The sequence below is a fragment of the Furipterus horrens genome, unplaced genomic scaffold (assembly GCF_987537825.1).
Source record: "Furipterus horrens unplaced genomic scaffold, mFurHor1.1.pri manual_scaffold_5, whole genome shotgun sequence".
Classification (NCBI taxonomy): Eukaryota; Metazoa; Chordata; class Mammalia; order Chiroptera; family Furipteridae; genus Furipterus; species Furipterus horrens.
This window is the reverse complement of record NW_028327175.1, coordinates 161,748,440-161,768,178: the sequence shown is the minus strand read 5'-3', so window position 1 is coordinate 161,768,178 and position 19,739 is coordinate 161,748,440. Positions and strand designations below refer to the sequence as shown.

The following is a 19,739-nucleotide window of genomic DNA, read 5'->3' as shown; positions in this document are numbered from 1 at the left end:
GTATATACTACAAACATCATCTAGAAGACAGTGTGGGTTGAATGATGAATTTGAATTCTGACTGTGAGAACTTTAAGTCGGTTAACCTTTTTGAGTATGGATTATCATCTGAAAAGTGGTACTAATAATAGAAAAATAGTGACCCATAGAAAAAATTAGAGGCTTAAAAGATTTTTTATATAATCCCAAACACTGATTTATCCAATTCTTAGTTTCCATTTTGACTACCTCTCCCGTCTCTTCCACCACACGTCCCGCCCACTCCGGTCGCCCGTCCATCCTGCCCCACCCCGCCCCTTCTTTCCTGCGCGCAGGCGCCCTGTGCGGCGCTGAGTCAGGCTGCGGTAAGAGTTCGGACAGGGCAGGGCCGGCTTGGGCGGAGCTTGCGCCTGCGCCGTAGGCGGCTTCGGGGCGAGCGCGGTGGGGGGTGGGGTGCAGGTTTATATTCGCGACGGATCAGCTGACACCCTGCATTGCAGACTGCGGGGTAAGGCGGCGCCATGTGCACTCTCTTCGTCCTGGCCAGCCTCCTGGGCGCGGGTAAGCCTTGGGACCCCCAGCCTGGGGAGGGTGTTTCCCGCAGAACCGGGCCCGCGCGTCCGGGAGCGGGTTATACCAGGCCTCGCCCCTTCGCTCCCCTTTATGGTTGGCGTGGGGCGCGCATTGCGCAGGCGTGCGCGCAGTGCCGGTGCCGCGGCACTTGCCTGGGAGAGAGGGGTGAAGCCCCAGGCCGGCTGCTCAGGGCCTGGGGTGTCTGGGCGAATCGGGGCGACCGGGTGGCATCTCCCTCAGGGCTCCAGTTGGGGCCGGCGCGGCTAGGGCCGCCGGGCGCCTTCCCCCCAGGCTGCCCTTCTAGCTCTGGGGGTGAACCTGTAGGGTGATCCCTGCGGCAGCTGTGTTGTGTTTGGCTCACGTGATTGGATGGAATGGAGCCCCGTCCAGCTGGACACGCTTTGGCCTTTGGCCCCAATTGCGCCAGTTTTTAAGAGTGTCGAGGTTGCAGGAAGCATAAAAGTACACTATACCATCTTTGTTGATGTTTATCTTTGCATATCTATATTTACTCTTGATCTACATCTTGAAGATGATACGGGGTTTTTGTGATCCGGTTGGGTTTGCAATGGCGTCCTCATTTCACCTACTTTAAAATGTCTTTGCAGAGCCATTGGCTGGCTTTAGCAGTGGCCTACATTTGGGGAAAGTGTAAGTATGTGAGTAGTTTTGCACCGGAGCATTCTTACACCTGTTTATTGCCCTGAGATAGTACTGGTTGTAAAAATCACTACAGGCTACGATGGCAACGCAAAGGAAACAGCTGCACTGTCTTCCTGGAGTTAGAAGAGGCCCTGCGCCCTCCCCAAGTCACGGTGACCTTCCCTTTCCCTTAGTTCTTGCTTTCACACCTTAACCTCATTTACATCATCGTGGTAAAGCGAAAGGAGTGAGGTTGAGTACTTAATCAAAATTCTGTAGTTTGATAGTCATGAGCCAGATTTTAATCGACATGCAGAGAGGGTCCCAGCTTTGGGTGTTTTCAGATAATAGCCCATGGAGGGAAATAAACCTGATCTTTAGGGCCAACCTCATTTTCTGTTTATTAACTATATAATTCTAACGATCACGCAGCCATCCAGTTTAATAAACTTAACAAAATGGATGAGAGTTGATGAAAAAACAGAATTAAGAAGATGCTTATAGATGAAATAGGTTTAAGATGTTTTTCCTCATGTTAGCTTTTAGCAACTCACATGAATGTGTCTTAACCTTAAACCAAGGTCTTAAACTTGTCTTACTTTAGACTATGATAGGTGATCTACTTATAAAGATTGATTTTTGGTTTTATAGTCACTGAAGAAAATTTATTTCTTGCTGGGGTTAATATTACTTGTTATTCCATGGTCTGTAATAAACTAACGCTAGTCTCTAAATTTTTTGTACTGATAGAGAACAATTGAGAATAACTTTTTTTTCTCTAGTATCAAATGATTGTTCTTAGGCAATGAGTCACTCCTCACAAGACCTTTAAGAATCCTGAATCATTCACATCATCCTGAAGGGACTTAATTTGTCATTTGGAAATATAAAGCCCTCCTCTGGTATATATGGGAAGATGGTTTACCAGAATATTAACTAAGCCAAGAGGCCCGCTCCTCTGAATACTTGGGTAAATGGGAGTGTGTTAGAATGGCCTTGCTCTAACTTTGCTGCCAGGCCTTCAGGGTTACACCAAGGTCATGCTGATAACACAGTGTATGGATGCTGACTTGCTGTGACAGTGTGGCCCCATTGTGGAAATGTTATTTCTAAAATTTTAAATAATATTGACATTGTTAATGAAGGTGCATTGTGACTGAAGCCATCATCTGCTCCTGGGAGGTTCTTAGAACGTGCTGTTCCAGCATGGCACTACTGTACATGTTGGAACAGTATCATTCTGAATCTAGAGAAGCTATGGTTTGTATTTTATTGATGTCCTCGTGGTAGAGGCACTTGCTTTTGAGTTGCTTTTTTACCCCTCCAGTTGTCTCTTCCTTTTCCCGACCTGAAAAAGAAAGGGAAGTGGTGGTATATTTGCAGAGTATCTAATCTTACCTCTTCGTAAGGAATGAAGACACTGAGGCCCTCAGAAGTGACTCTTCCAAATCCCAGGCCATTTACTGGAGAAGTCAGAATCAGAAACCAGGACTCCTGATACAGTGCTTGCTCTTTCCATATCCTTCCATCAGCACCAACCTCTTAACTTGTTTACAGACTTACTGAATTGTAATTTACCTACAGGAAACATACACGTTTTGTGTACAACCCACCATTAGCAGCGCCCGCTGCCACTCCCCCTCCCCCCTGTCAAGGAATAGAGCCTTAGCAGCATTCTGAAATCCCCTGTGCTTTTCCATTCGCTGTCCTGTTTCGCTGCCCCAAAAGGAAACATTTGTTAGCTTTTAGTATCTTAGATGTAAAAACGTAACTGTTTTTGAACTTTTTATAAAGGAATCATACAGTAAGGCCATATTGTTGGGTGATTCCTTGAGTGGAAAACGGCTGGTCCAGTGTTAATGAGGTGATATGTATAAAGCATGTGGTGTGGTGGTACGTGTTCAATGAAACCAGGCTGCCCCTGTTACTGTCCCTTGTGTGATGGCTAAGCAGCTGAATGGTGTTTGCCCAGCACAGGCAGGGAGGCTCTTTAGGGATGCTGGAATGTATTGTGTACAATATAGTCATTTGATAGCTATTGTTGTTTATGATGCAAGGCAGGAATTTATGCCATAGTCTGCTGAGTATTAACATAATTCCATTTCTCACCTGCCAGGGATTTTGGATGAATCCCCCGTTTATCAGTTGTCTATCAATACCAGTTTTAGTCTGAAAATAATGTAATTTATGAAGGGTTTATTTGTATTAACCAATCAAGTATTTGGTAAGTGCTTTAACTACATTTGGCCAGTTGTATTTAGTACCTCCTGTGAAAGTTGAAGGGTATTGGAGAGTTAGTGGTCTGGATTTTCTAGATTAGGGGAAGGAGAACTTGTTCTTATTCGAAACTGGAATGGCCAGGCTAGGACTTGACAATGGGGAAGAGGAAGGGTGGACATGGCGTTGATAGCTCAGGAAACTGCCTAATAAAGTGTGGGAAGCTCTCAGCCAAAACTGAGCCACTTGTGTGCCCCGATTTCATTCTGGATTACTGGGTGTCAGGCTGTAAGCCTTGCTCTCTGGATCCTGTTTGGTTCTTCCACCACAAGGGAAGTTCTGGATTTTCTTTAAATCAATAGAAAGGAATGCTAGTAATATATATTGCCTATTAAAAATTTTTTTTGCCATTTAAAACAATGATACAGTGATTAGGATAGAGAATTTGGCTGTTGCAGAAGTAGTAACTGCTTTACTTTTTGTTCTTAAAGTTCCAGAAAATAACCTGAATTATACCTTGCATACTGGCCTGTGCACTGAGAAAAATTATCCAAATTTCATGTTTCTGGTGGAATTTGTAATTCTTTATGATGGGACTGAGATGCTACTGTGGAGTATCATGTTACTAACAGCAGCCATGTAGCTTTGGGCAAGTTGCTTAAACTGCTTCCTCATCTGTAAAATGGGATTAACAGTCATTTCTGTCTAATTGGGTTGCTGTGAGGCTTTAAGAAATTACCATATGTCAGGACGTAGGTGGTGAGTACTGTGTTTGCTGCTAAACCATGAAACACAAACAGTATTGTGTTCATTAATGTCCTTGTCCCACCAGCACAGTGACCCTTCTCTGCCCTTGATTTTGTAATATCTCCTGGTGTCTTTCATTTCAAAGGATGTTGTAAGTTTAATAAAGAAAAATTAAATTGACTTATAAATATGTGTGCTGGACATAATTCCAGGGCCAGGAAAACAAAGCAGGGTAAGGTAGTCATCAGCAGTTAGGAGGGAAGTGGGAGTCTGTACTCTAGGCAGCCAACCTCCAGTTTTACTAGAGCAGCTCAGCAGAGATGAGGGCTGATTCCTGGTAACCTGAATGCTCAGATTTTAGGCGTCTTGTTGCTAAGTGTGGTTCCTAGGGTGAGTCTGTTTAGCTACCTCCTTCCCTTGTTCCACCTCCCTCCATACATAGATAACCACCTTCCTAGACTTGGTATTTATCATCCTCCTGTAGATCTTTATACTTTCATAGATATAATGTAACCTTCAGCAGTGTAACATTGCTTTGGATGTTTAAAACATTTTACAAATACTGTATATATTCTTGGGTTAGTTTTTTTCTTTTCCTGGTGATGTTCATCTATGTTGATAATGTGTAGCTCTATTTCATTTTCACCTCAATATATAGTATTCCATACCTATTCTCCATTCAGTTGATAGATGTTTGGATTATTAGCATTTCTTTCATTTTTCTGTTACAAACTGCTTCTATAACTATTCTGGTGCACACGAACAGACATGTCTTTAGAGGATAATACCTAGGACCAGAATTACCGAGTTGTGGAGTGCACATATTTCACCTTAACTAGAAATTGCTGAATTACTCTCTAAAATGATTTTGGCATCTTATATTCTCACAGAAGATGCATTTTTTTTATTTGAATCATTAACATTTGGTGTCAAATTTTAAATTTTGTTAAATTTGATAAGACTAAAATGGTAAGTGGTTTCCATTTTTGTTTCTCCTTCTATTTATACTTAAGAGGTCGTCGTCGGCAGCCGTCTGTCTCGAGAGACGATGGTGTAGCTTCTTAAGAGTCTATCTGCACCGCCGAAAATGGCTGTGCAGTCCGACTCGGGAGTGACACGGTATCTGTCTCCTCCCGTGTTGAATCGACATCTTGCGATGACGCTGGAGTGTCCTCTCCAGTGAAGCTGAAGCTACAGAGCCTGGGCAGGGTGATATGGAGGGTCTGCTGTTGCCCATGCAGCAGACCCCCCCTCTCTTCGCAGCTGAAGGGTCCAAGGGAAAGACGGAGTCAATACAGCTTGGCTTCAGGTGCGCCGCAGGAGTTGCCGGTGTTGACTACAACGTCAAACCGCCTTAGGGACTCCGGCTCCGGATTTTCTGTCGGGGTTTACTCCCTTAGCCTTTCCCCTGAAGAGGTATGCCGCAAGGCAGCGGAGGTTTTTTGGAGTCAGAGTTTTCCTTCTCTGATGTGCCCTGACTGGAAGATCGAACCAGCGACACTTAGCTCGCAGGCCGACGCTCAATCCACTGAGCCAAACCAGCCAGGGTGTATAGTATTAGGATTACATAATTGGTATATGCTATATGTTTAGTGTGGAAGGGAGGATAGACACAACAGACATCCAGGCAGACAGACAGCCAGAAATTGAAGCAGAGAGCTGAAGAGGTTAGAAGGTAGGAAACAGATTGAGAAAGAATTTTTCAAGAATAAAAATACAGAGTAGAAAATAGCAAGACAGAAAGGGAGAGAGGAAAGAGAGAGAGAAAGTAGAGAAGAGAAGGGTAGGAGAGAGAACAAAAGAAGAAGGGGAGGGGGAAGAGGAGGGACCAGATAAAAAATTTTAAAAACATATATATTATAAAAAAAAATTAGGAGATTAAAACATGATATAAAAAAATAGCAAGCTAGAGAGAAAGAGAGACTATATAGAGAGAGGAATAAGAGATGGGAAAGCAAAAGGATGGGGGAAGGAAAGAACACGGGGGAGGGAAGGAGATCAAGAGGAAGAGGAGATATTAGGGAGAAAAAGATTAAAATTGAAGAGTTGACAAAAGAATGAAGAAGAGAAATACAAGAGGGAGAGAAAGAAGTGAGGGGATGGGGTGGAAATAGAGAAGGGTTAAGAAGGGGAGGATGAAGGGGGAGGGGAATAGATTAGAATTAAAATTTAAATATTAAAAGATTAGAATATAAAGTGGAATAGGGAGAGAGAAAGAAAGAGAGAATATTTATAGGGAGAGAAGGAAAATAAGGGCAAGGGAGGAAAGAAAAACAAATGTAGACTGAAGGGAGACAAAATAAAGAAATTTAATAAAATTGAAAGTGCTTAGTGCAGAGAAAGGAGAGAGAGAGAAAAGAAATGGATGGAGGACGAGGATAAGGGGGAGGGAAGGGGATTAGAAGAAGGGAATAGAAAGGAAAGGGAGAGAACTTAAAATTAAAAAATTAACAATAGGATGAAGGGGAGACATGCTAAGGGGAGAGAAGGGAGGGAAGAGGAGGGAAGAAGAGAGAGAATAAGAAAAGACAGGAGGGGCAGTTAGAGAGAGAGTGAGAAATAAAAGAATACTTAAGAGGTATTTCATGCTAATCCAGATAGATCTATAGTACCTTATAAAAAAACTTCAAATTTTGGAATAATTTTAGATTTACTGAAAAGTTACAAAGATAGTACAGTGAGTTCCTATGTACCCTTCACCCAGTTTCCCCTACTGTTCTCACATCTTATATAACAGCTGTGCGTTTGTCAGAAGAATTAACATTGGGGCACTACTATTAATTAGACTGCAAGCTTTATTTGGATTTTACCAATTTTCCCACTAATTTCATGTTCCTGTTACAGGATCCAATCCAGATTACCACATTTGCACTATTATCATATCTTCTTATCTCCTCCTACCTCCCAGCTTTAAAAAAAAGAAAAGAAAAGCTGCAGAGTATTTCATTGTATGGATGTGTCAATTTAGCTAGCCCTGTTGATGGACACCTGTGTCAGAAGAAGTGAGATGAATTCTAATGACACTTCTAAATTTCAGAATTGAATTCTGGCCATATTTGGATAGATAATGCTTTTGAAAAGAAGTTATTTACATTAGCGGAAACTTCATAAATGAAATTGAAGATGATACTATAGAAAGTTCTTCTGGCCAGTCCTAAGGATACCATTTACCGCAGTAAAAACATTCTTTAGTGGCTCTGATGGTATGCTGTCTTGTGTACACAGGATCACATAGCTCCCTGTCTCTCTTCTCCCTTTCCTTCCATCAGGTCAGGGCTGCTGTCCAGACCCCTGGAGCCTTATTGTTGCCCAGGCCCTTGGCATTTTGTGTTCTACCTGTCTGAGATAACCTGAGTGGTTTACTCCCTCCATTCAGGTCTGCTCTGATGTTGCCTTATCAGAAATCCCCCTGCTCTGTCTGCAGTGGCCCTGCCATCCTCCCTAGTCTTGCTCTTTGGCTTTGCCTCATTTTTCTTCATTGCTCTCACCACTGCCTGACATCCTGTGGTATATTTATTTGCTTTCTTCATCCCCTGCTGTATCTGTAGCATGTCCAACAGTGCTTGGCACAGTAAGAACTCAGCATTACTGCATGGTGGTGTGAGGTGAAGCCAAGTGGACTTCAGCTCAGGAAGTGCTGGTAGGTTGGTGTGCACAGTGCCAAGTCTTTTCATGATTAAGTAAAGCATTTTCTTTTGCTTACTGACATGAATTTTAAGAAATCGTGTTTAGGAGTTGACAAATCAAAGGTGAGTTTGGGCTCAAGGGAAGCGTTGATCTTTATAATAGTTTATGTCCAGGTTAGAGGGGACCCCCCCGCCCACAACTGGGAGGGGAGTTTATGTGGTTGGTAGGGACAAAGGAGTCTAATATGACTTAGATACCATAGTGGCTGTGATTTGAGGTAAATCTGAAAAGGGAACCAGCTATAAATTGAGGAAGTATTTCTCCTCCTTTTTGTCCCAGAAGTGGGTTGTTTGTAAATGTTTAACTCCGTGGTTCTTGAGTGTTTCAGTCTCAGGATCCCTGTATACTTACAGGGTTTTGAGGTGCCCCAAAGAGCTTTTGTTTGTGTAGGCTGTATGTATCTGTCAATACATACCATCTTATAAATTAAGCTGACAACATTAAAAAAAATCCTTTAGAAATAATAAGGAACCTGTAACATTTACATCATCTTTATGAAAAATAACTTTTCCCAAAACACAAACACAATTAGTGAGGATTGGCCTGTTTTCTATTTTTGCAATCTTTTGAGCACCTGGCTAGATCCTCAGCGGCTTCTGCCTTCCGTCTGCAGGGTCAGGCGTCCTGTGCCTTGGGAAAATGCCTCTGCACATTTCTGAGTGAATGAGTGAAAAAGCAACTCATATCTTGGTGGTACTACGAGAATTTTGACCTCATGGAACCCCTGAAAGGACTCTGGCACCCTCAGCATTCTCTGCACTACACTTAGACCATGGTGTAGCTGATGTGAGGGAACTACAGGCATTGTAATAACCTAAAACTGAGAGTGTGTTGTGTACCCAGCACTGTTCTGAGCGCTTTTTGCCTAACATTGATTTAGTCCTCCCGAGGGCCCTCCTTGAGGTGAGAGCAACTACAGCAGAATCCTGGGGGCATGCTGATATCCTGCCCCCTTTATGCTGTGCTCTGAGTTTTAGATTTTGGCATTTCAAATGAAGGCAGTACTATTAAATATTAGCTAAAGTCAGTCAAAAGTGACACATGTATAGTAGACACACACGTATCTGAAACTTGAATTAATAAACAATCACGTGGGACAAGTCCAGAAACAACTTCCTTAGTGAGGTTTGCATGAAATCTTTTTTAGCGTATTATTGTCTTCTACAAGTGTTCTGAGACCACCCAGCCATTTAGCAGGGATGGGGTAGGGCCGTGCCAGTTTCTGGCTCACTGCATCCACTTCTGAGCAGCTCCCTGTGCTGAGTCTGGAACAATGCAGGTGTGCCTTTGACCTCTGCCTATACCTGTTCACTTGATAGACCCTGGGAAGTACTGCCACAGGCTCGCTTCTTCATGGTCCACTGTGGCATAATCTTATCAAGGGGGTTTGAGTTCACCTCTGATCATTACCTGGATAAGCTGGCACTTGGGCAGAAGAGCTTTAAAGACTAGCAAGAATTTATATTGAACTGAAGTACTCTTGAATGAACTAGATAGGAATTTTTCTTCCCCACATTTATTATGCCACAGGGCATCATTCTTGTACAATCTGAGAAGATTGCATTCTTGTTTCTCAGTGTCGGTTATTGCACAAGGTAGCTTGCCTGAAGACTCTGTTGCCTTCTCCACATAGATTTTTTTTTTTTTTGTCTTAAAATGATCTGGCTTGTGAAGGTGACAAAGCAAGGCGGTAGTGGGAGAAGAGAAACAGGGAAGAAAGAACCTTTGTCTTAATAGAAATAATAGCTTATCTGGGTCAGAGGTGATAGGATATTAGCCTAGGAAGCTTGAGGGCTTTATTGTCATGGATTTCTTTTGTGATAAAAGGAATATGTGAATCTTACTTTCTCCAGTTCCAGGCAGGCTGCCTCTGAGGATATGCTGTTCTGAATGATTAAGTGGGCATTGTTTTTATTCTCTGCAGCATGTTTTCCAAAAGCACGATCCTATAAAGAAGAGACATGCTCTTTGCTGTAGAAGGTACTTGTAACACCAGTTATAATCAGGGGGTCAATCTCTTGCTCTTAGGGGATCAGAGAAATGTCTGAATGCAAGGTAGCTGTTGCTCCCTCTGGGTTATCCTCTCTTGGTTTCCTAGCAGCCTGCCTGTTGCCATGGTGATTCATTACCCAGAGGACAAATCCACTGCCTTTGCAATGTTTGCTCTGCTTGTTGGTGCTGGGAGGCTGCATGCATTTTCTGTTATCCTTTCACTGGTACGTACACTCGAACAGTATTTGGTGTATGTTACCTAAAATATTGAAAAGGAGAAACGTAGGTTGTGTGGCAAAATAGACATTGCTATAAGAAGTAGAGCATAAGATATACCTTCTAGGAAAGGTCCCCTTCATTGTAAGGTTGCTTTTCAAAATCATTGGTAATTACATTATATACATGGGCTCTTAATATCCTCAATGGAAGTAAGCCTTGGTAAAGACTTGTCATTTGGAGACTCTTCTGGTGAATGAGGTAGATGGTTAAACAGGTATTTAGTTAAGCTTAGGTTTGACTGCAGACAACAGAGATCTAGAATAGGAGTGGTTTAAATATGATAGAACTCTTCGTATCATAGAAAGTTGAGGAGCCAGGCAGTCCAGGGCTAGAATGGTGGTTTTGCTCCCGGAAGCACTAGGAGCCTCTTCTGGTTGATGTTCTGCAGCCTTGAGGTCTAGCCCTTTTCTTCACGGTCGTCCATCATGACTGCTAAAGGTCCAGCCATCGCAGTCGTCTTTAAAGGTGTGATGGCCTGTACTAACATCCCGTCAGTATGTGGTTTCACGGCCAGAGCATGAAACCACCTTGTAAAGTTGAACTATTTTTTTTCTGCTTTTGAAGGTAACAAGGGAAAAATTAAATTATGCCAAAGTATAAAAATTAGAATGTGAATGCCTCCTCTTCGTCATCCTTCCCCTCAAGCTCACAGTTAACAATTATGTGCAAGTAACTCAGCTCTGTAGGTACTGGGAGATCTCACTGCTTTCTCTCCTTTCTCGTTAATCTTCACAGAATTCCTAAGAAAGGAGCACTGTGATTTTCCATAATGTTGTGTGAGTAAGTTGTCTGGGTCTTGGCTTTAGCAGGAAACAGGAAGGGTTTTATTCAGGTCTCTGCCCCCAACACTCAGGGCAGTAATCTTGTTGCCACGTTGCCTCCTCACCCTGCCAGTAAGAGAGAGGTTTTTGAGGGGTCTCTTATAAAGGGTGGGTTCCAAAAATAATTTGAACTCTGGCAACTTTATTGGGATTAGAGGGAAATCAGCCTGTAGCTCCAATTTCATAAATTACTTGAAAGCATTTCAGCTGTGGTACTGTTGGCGCCTTGCTGGGCACCTTACATTTTTGCTCATGCAGGACTTTTTATTAAGCACCGAGGTACACAGTTGTTGACTCCTCGGCTCATTACAGTGTGGCTTGTGACTCCTGGGTCTTGAATTGAGTAACCAGCAACTTCTGAGGTTGTTGGTATACAGCGCTCAAGGTCTTTGAGCTGCCAGTTATTACTTGATTAAATGTAAACAAATAGAACAGCCCTGATTCAGCTGTTTCACCTCTTCTGGGTAAGATAATGGGTCAGAGAAAGGGCTTACTTGCTGCTTCAGGTGCTGCTGCTGATGATAATGATAATTGCACTTACTGGACCTCTGTGGCATACCAGCACTGCACTGTGTTTTGCAAATATTGGTTAATTTTCACAAACTCTTAGGAGTGAGTACTAGTAATAGGCCCATTTTGCAAATTAGAAGACTGACATCTCAAAGTCACAGGACTAGGAGTGGTGGAGCCAAGCCAAGATCTGAACCCCTGACTTTTTGATTTCAAAGTCAGTCTGATAGGGGAGTTGAGATATGTGGGTACATTAAAATACCAGAGAGATGCTAATAAGGGCTTAATGGTGGGGAGATGTAGTATTCTGGCACTTGAAAGTGTATAATTGCCATCTTGATTGTCACAAGAATCCAATGACATCAGTGGTTTTATTTTCATTTCACAGAAGAAAAACAAGCTCAGAAGAACAGTGAATTGCTTAAGGTCATTTGGAACAGGACTTGGACTCTCCCTCCCACCCAGGCTTAGTGAGGTGTTCTGCCTAGTGTCTAGAGCTGCCACAAAGCCCATGGTTGCACGGCTGGTCCAGCTGTGGCAGCCATTCTCAATACAGTGAGATCCCATTGTCACCTATTTTTGATAAGTGACCTATATGTGGAATGGTTTAGAACATGTCTGTTTATTTTCTTTTAGGCCTGGAGAGTGAAAAGGGAACAGAAAACCCACCCATTTTCTAGGGAAATATAATTGAAGGGTTTTTTTTTTTTAATGCTTGTTTTAATAAACTGAAACTGGCCTGTAGGGCTTTAGGGTCTCTGAACTGCTAAGTTCTCTCATTTCAGCCTACCAGACTTTTGTTAGTGAGGGCTCCAATGTCAGGCCCTTCAGCTCAGAAGTGTAGTGCTTCATTCACTCTTGAGTAGAGTTCATGTCTTAATATGACACATTTAATCAGAAATCTCCAGGGGCCAGGCAGACATTCTAAGAACGTTCTTAGAGTTCAACATATTACCTCAGATAAGGAAGTTGGTGTTCGGGGCCAGACTGTGGGAGGATGAGAATAGAGATGAAAACTTTGCAAGGAACATGTTTTGAGAAATAAGTCATCAGAGAGTGATTTAGGGTAATTTTTGTGTATTGGTTATGTATTAATATTGAAAATGTCCTTTGGTTCACTATTATAAGAGTTAGGACTTGTAGCCCCTAAGAGATCTTCGGGACCTGCTCACCACTCCGAATTCTTGCACAGAATTCCTTGTAGGCTGGTCACCCTTGTGTTGTTGGCTCTTGCCGTTCCCGCTTTCTTTTAGCCTAAGACAGCGATTTTCATCTCAGAAAACTCTTCTGCCGTGGAATGTTCAGGAATGTCCCCTACGCCCTCTCCACTTAGTGAGTCTTTGGTATCTCCGTCTTTTAGGTGCCAGTTCAAATCCATTTTGAAGAAGCCTCTTCTAGCTCCCCGCTAGGCATTTAGTCATTTTCTTTGCTGCTGTGTGTGTGTTGCTCCCTGTCATTTCTATTTGACTTCCGTGTCTGTCCCTCCTTCTGTGGGGTCACATTGGTCTCTGCCTGAGGGGTCAGTGGCGTAGGTAACCCTGCCTTCATCTTGTTTTCCCACTTCTGGGGAGAAAAGCCTTGCTTGCCTCTAGCTTTTAGTACACAGCTGGGGTCCCTGGACAGGTGTGTGTGAAAACCCTCTGAATTGGTGTGAGGATTTTGTGTATAAATACATTTCCTGGGGACCGGATTTATGCCCCCGCATATGCTGGCCCATTGCTTGTTTTCCTCTCAGGAGATGAGCTCCCAAAATAAGCACCAGAACCTCTCAGAGGCAGGTAGCTCACTGGTGTCCCCCAGGCTTGCATTTCAGCCTCGCATTACGGAACCTGAGGATGTGCAGTTATTTCTCTGCCAATATACATCACTTCATCTTAGGGAATCACATCGGCTGTATACCGCAGACCGTTTTTGTAATGTGCACCTTTATAAATTTGGCTTTAGATTGGACGTAAATGGGGATGTCTTGCTGAGAACCGAATTTCCATGAGCTGGGACTCCAATTTCACTTCTCAGGGTCCATGAAATCTGCTTTAGGCTTGACTTTGATGACTTCGTACATCTACCAAATTAGCCACCATGCATGCCTTCTACCCCTAGTTCTGAGGAGGGGTCCTGCCTTGCTTAACAGACACTGTTGGGACTGGGAAATGTTAGCTGGGCCAATCTCTCTCTGTACAAGGGGCTACCCGGGTGATTTTTAGTCCAGAATAGCCTGGCTAAAACAAATAACAAAGTCATTACTGCAAATGATTACCGTTTCAAGTTCCCAGAAGCTGTAAACAAGCTACAAAGTATTCTTACTGCTTGGGCCTGTGATGGTGACTTTTGTTCCCTGAACCTGATAGATTTTCGTCATTTGTAGCCAGTTCCTGGCTGGGATGTTTGGAGAAAATCCTTGGATCATAGTTCTTGACTGTTTGTAAGGATGGAGCAGGCCTTGTGCAGAGAAGACTGCTCAGTGGCCCTCCTGTCTGTTGAAGTCTGTCCTCTTGTCTGGCTCTCTGTATCACTGTGTTTCCTTGCCTAGAGACTCCTTTTGTAGCTTCCTGTTCATTAATGGGGCTCCGTCCTCCTAATGGGAGGTAGAACCAGGCACTGTAGTTTAGTGGGTGCTTTTCAGGAGTCCTGGGGAGCCCTGTGCCTGGGAGGAACGTGGCAGGTGCTGGTGGCAGCTGCCAGGTCTAGGGCTCCCACTGTTGTCTCTGTGACCCCCACACTCCCCAGTGCATTTACTCTCATGACTCAATTTCTGTTCCTGTCCACCTCCCCAGACCTACAGCTGATGGCCTGCCCCAGCCTAGCTTGGCCACATTACTGGTTAACTACACTTTCCTGGGCCATCTGGGGAGCTTGGTACTGTTTTCAGTCTAGCACATTTTCCCATGGAAACCGCAGTTCAAACCAACAGCTTTTGGAATGTGGCTACTTCAGGCGGGTTCATGAGCCCAGTGTGGTGGGATTTTGTCTCCCAAGGGGCAGAGAAGGCTGTAAACTGGGCGGCCTATTAATTGTGCATTTGCTGGTCTCTGAAAGGATGCAGATCATCTGGCTTCAGCATTTTCGGGGACCTGTGACCCATCTTTGTGTGAATAGTGTGTGGAACTATAGCTTTGGTTGAACAGCTAGAAATAAAAGCTTTTAATTCCCTTTCCTTTCCTGAAAGGAGAGCACCTATAGACCTAACCTGTGTTGTACTGTATACTGTGTGTGCACATGCACATGTGTGTTCCATGTCTGTAGGATTACTGGGCCCTCTCGACTTACAAGTGGAGACAACATGCAGCGTGACCCTGAGGTTCTACATTCATTCTTAGGTGACCATGGGGTTTTCATCTCAGACGGCAGGAAACCAAGGGTGCTGCCTGCCGGGGTTTGCCCTGCACAGGCATCGTCCACACTAGCCCGATACAGTGTTGTTCCTCGTCAGGCTTTTCCCCATTTTCAGTTTATATCAAGGGCACCAGCATAACATTGGGAATTAAATAAGAATTCAGCCTACCACCCTGCTTTGTTGTTTTCTGATACTTTTATAACTCATAATTTCACATTCTCAAATTTTTTCTGTTATACATTATCTTCATATTTAACAGCTAAATAGTATTTTAATAAGACTATCATTGGTTTCTCTTTTTGTCTGTTCAAGTTGTATCTACATTTTAGTATTGTGAATTATACTTAATATATTTATGCATCCCATATTTTACCTTTTGAATTTCTCAGTTTCCTTAAAATGTATTTCTAGAAGTGGACTACTTTATGAAGAGGGATATTGTTTCAGTTCTTGAAACACATTAGTATATTAAGAAATACCAGTCACACTGCTATCAGCGTTTTAAGAATGCATCTTTTACTACAAACTTGTCACTGTTCAGTGACCAGACTGTTTATTTTTGTTTGTTTTTGTTCTTTTCCTTGGCTAATTTAGCTTTCAAAATACGGCACCTTTAATTTGCATTTCTTTAGTTTGAGGTGATGTTGAACCTCTGTTTTTTCCTGATTCCATTTCTCTGCACATGATTTATGCCCAGGTCCTTTTTCTCATTACCACAGTAGAGGAAATGCCTCACACCTGGTCTTGAGTGGACACGTTTCATTTTGTGCTGTGTGGTCTTGCTTCTTTGCTAGTATACTTATTTATGTGCAAAAGTTCATATAATTAGGTTTGTTAAGAGCTTTTCTATTAGAGAATTAATTATTTTTCTGTTTAATGAGGATATAAATCTTGTTTTCCCTGACAGATTAAAAAAAACCCAAAAAACTGGCTAATTTTCATTCTACAGAAGTTAAAATCTTTATTTAAAAGTCGTCTCCTGTGACTTCTTTCATTACATCATGGAATTTTTTAAAGGTTATAAAGATGAAAAAGTCTGATAATCCGTAATATGTTTTAAAAATATCAATAGTTTGAGAGAAAAAATGAGTCAGATAAATGATTCTCCTCCAGCCATGTGACTTATATGACAGCACAGCTCCTTGTCTGGATGCGGTGTTTCTGGTTTGCTTCTCATATAGCAGGGGGAGGGCCAAGCTGGAGTGTCCAGCTGAACGCCAGGGCTTGCGCCTAACCCTGGGTGGACAAGTGAGGGGGACCTGGTGCGGGGAGTGTGCCACCTCCTGACAGTGGTTTTCCTTTTAGCTCTCGCCAGCCCTGCCCTTGGTCTGAAGGAATGCACCAGAGGCTCAGCAGTGTGGTGCCAGAATGTGAAGACGGCAGCGGACTGCGGGGCTGTGAAGCACTGCCTGCAGACCGTCTGGAACAAGCCGACGGTGGTGAGTCCCTTAGTTCTGTACTCCATCCCTTTTGTCCTCTACAACTACTGCCATTTACAAAGCACTTGCTTCTGCCTCCTTTTGTTCGTTGTGGTGACCCTGGGAGGGAAGCAGGGCCTTTTGGTGTGTCCAGCTGAACCCATTTTACCATAGAGAGGCTGGAGGCTGGAGAGGGTAAGGTGACAGATATGGGATGAGGTCCTCCCACGCCCATGCTGTGTGTTCCATGCTGCCCGCCAGGCCTTGGTGCCAGTCCCACCCCTCCACACCAGTGGAGGGGCCAGCTGGGCCATTCGCTCATTCCCAGAATGGGGCACATGGGGACAGCTTTCATCCTTGGTCACTTGCCCAAAAAGTAGATGCTAAGCTTTTCGGATCCTTTCCCCCTTTCTGATGCTTTCTTTTTCTGCCTCTCAGCTGCCTGTTTGAGTCACTAAATCAGACCCTAGAGCTTTAGTAGATATTTACAATTTTATTTCCAGCTATAACCAAACTGGAAAAGGTGCCACTGACTTTTTTTTCATCTAAACAGTGTTAAATATAGCATATTAATGTGGGGCTCTTAACACTCATGGGGAAGATGACAGACCTCAAGTGCATTCTTCACGTGACCCGAACTGCATCATGAGGCGCCTGAGCTCTGCTGCCTGCACCAGCCCAGACATTCTGCTTACTCTGGGATGTGCTACCTCCTGCGGTGCAGGCCAGGTGTGACTGAGGGGAGTTCAAGATCTAAAGCTTGTCAGTGGCCAGTAGGACTCAGTAAGAGAAAAATCATTCATTAAATAACACTGCTCTTTAAGGAATATTTTCTGAATTCACTGGAACACTGTCCTCTGTGGCCACAACTACTTCCAGATTTGGTCTCTAATTTGCTTCTGATTGTGTTTTTGATACTACTTCCTCTTTTCAAGTTTAATATGTGTGTCAGGCAGGGACTTTAGATCTTTCTCTTTTGATAGGACAGTTTCATGAATGATGCCCGAATCTCTTAGTTGGCCCCATGTACATTATTAGCCTGATCAAATCCAAAGGTTCAGATTGATTTCTCCAAATGCAGCCGAGTTCACAGGTGTTTCTTAATCTTACCCAGGCATATTAGTTCCTTCTTCATGGGTTGAAAATCAGTTCATGTCAAGAAGGGGGAGCTCCATAAGAACTTTTAATTTTCCGTCGTCCTGGGCCATGTGGGGCCATGGTGCCTCAGCTTGTCAGAAGACTGATGTGTCTCTAAGCTCTGGAGTGGCGACCTGTGGCCTCCACTTGAACTCAGCACTGACCAGGAAGTGGAGGGTAGCCAGAGTGCAGGTAGCAGTGCCAGTGTGAGTGTGCAGAAGCACCAGGGTCTGGCTGGGGCTTGTTTCCCTGCCCCTCCCCCTTTAAACCGGTGATAATGATATTGGTCCCTGGTGATGTTGCATTGTGTCACTGATTTTCCCTGATTTCCACCGCTCTGATTTTCACCTTTCTGAGCCTGATCCCTCACAGAGCTGTTGTGAGCATTCATAGGAAATTTGGCCTGTACTGTGTGCACTGAGTAAGGTGCTGAGGGGTAGAGGGCACAAGAAAAGTGTTCGGTAAAAGCACAGAGTATTCTTGTCAGCCACACCGGGTCCTTCCTCCGTGGTATCTGAATGCTTCTTGTTTTGGTTGGGGAACCATGATGTGCCTGTGTGTCCGCTCTGGCCACGGTCATGTCCCTGGTTAGATAAACTGGGAAGAAGGCTGAGGGAGTTTTCCGCTGTGCGCAGCGTGAGTTGTGTCCTATAGTTACAGACTCCTCTCTTTCTTGTTCTTTCCTCTTAGAAATCCCTTCCCTGCGATGTATGTAAAGATGTCATCACCGCAGCTGACAATATGTTGAAGGACAATGCCACTGAGGTAAGCCACCACAGGTGTGTGTGACTCTGTGTGAGTGGTGGCCATGTAGCCACATGAATTCATTGCTTAAAAGCTGTGACTCTGGGGATGGGGTTGTCTAATAAGGCATGGTCTAGGCCCAGGTAGGATACAATGAGGTCATGTGGGCCACAGATTGTTTCTGTCACATAGTTTTTTTATGCCCCATCTTTTAAAAATATAAAAACCATTCTTAGCCATAAGCTGTATAGAAACAGGTTGTGGGCCCTGGTTTGCTCTCTGCTCCTCCCACGTGTTCAAGGCTCAAGGTTGCTTATGATTTTGTATCACATGTCGTTAACCTTTGGGTCCATTTGGCTCTCTCTGCTCACTTGGGATTCCCTGTGCCAGTGAGATCGCAGGTAATGGCAGGTCAGGGGATCTACATTTCGCCCTGTAGATCTGACAGCCATGGCATCCCCCACCCCCCGCCACCCAGTCCTCTTCCCTGAGGGTTGCTGTTTCCCAGCCTCCACTTTTCTGTGAACTGTGGAGGGCCTGTTGCTTTCAGCTCATTGGTAGACAAGTGCATCCTGACCGGCCCCTTGCCTGTGTCCTCTCTAGCAAGAGATCCTCGTGTACTTGGAGAAGACCTGTGACTGGCTTCCTAAGCCGGACATGTCTGCCTCATGCAAGGAGATCGTGGACTCCTACCTCCCCGTCATCCTGGACATGATTAAAGGACAGATGGTACGTGGCAGTAAATAGGTCTTCCTTCAGGCACGTCTGGGATCCAGGGGAAGTACCAGACCAGAATAGAGGGATTAAAATGGAAAGTCCATTCATGCATTTGGGTTTTCTCAACAGCTCTTTTCTACAGTTCTAACAGTCAAAATGGCTCTGGCATGGCACAACACTCTGCTTGTAACTTTAAAGGGTTGGGGAGGGTACAAGAAATAGGAGCTTATAGAATTACTGCAGGAATGCAAACTGGCATAACATTTATAGGTACTGATTTGATAACTCCTTTGGAATCTTTAACTGTCCCCTTGAGTAAGTAATTCATTTCATTTCTGTGATTTTTTTTACCCTAAGGAGTATGTCAGGGAATGTACTTGTGGGTTCAGCTACAAAGATGCCCAGCTTTCATTCAATAAGTATGTTGTGTGTAAACCATGTGCTCGAGGTTGGGTTTTCAGTAGTGAGCAAGGAGCCAGGTTTGTGGAATTTAGAAAGACCCTAAGAAAAAAGATGTGCTTAAAAAAACGGAGAGGGCCACTGTGCCAAGATAGGACCAAGGTTTTGGTAAGGAACGTAGTGTTGCATCATACAAGGCCCTTTAGGCCATGGTTAAGGGTTGCAGGTGCAGCAGGAAGTCTTTGTGGGGCTTTAAGGAGAGGAGTGCCATGTCAAAGGTACCTTTTTGAGAGGGGTTGGTCTGGGTCCCATTGATTGGGAGTTGAAAGAAGGGAAGCTGGCAGGATAGTTAGGCATCAAATGTCCTGGGGGCAGTGGAGATGGATAGATATGTATTTTTTTAGGGGATAAATGGACTAGACTTGTTGATGGAGGGGGTGTCTTCTGGGTTTCCGGCTTGAGCTGCAGGGAGAATGGTGTGTAGGCCATTGCGAAAATGGAGGTGGAAGGGGAGTGGGGCGGGCAGTTAAGTTTGAGAGGCCT

At 44.0% G+C, this 19,739-nt stretch overlaps 1 protein-coding gene across 2 annotated transcripts in view; it reads left to right on the top strand.

The window, feature by feature from the left end:
- Positions 1–412: 412 nt before the first annotated feature.
- The window catches only part of PSAP (prosaposin), a 30,148-nt gene continuing 10,821 nt past the window's right edge, over positions 413–19,739 (top strand). Inside the window, exons 1-4 of one of the 2 annotated variants that reach the window (XM_090278166.1) lie at positions 413–540; positions 16,087–16,220; positions 18,027–18,101; positions 18,684–18,809. In XM_090278166.1, the coding sequence (XP_090134292.1) occupies positions 501–540; positions 16,087–16,220; positions 18,027–18,101; positions 18,684–18,809 (375 nt within the window). In that variant the 5' untranslated portion in view covers positions 413–500. The remainder of the gene's footprint in view (positions 541–16,086; positions 16,221–18,026; positions 18,102–18,683; positions 18,810–19,739) is intronic. The other variant, XM_090278165.1, reaches the window with a different exon arrangement.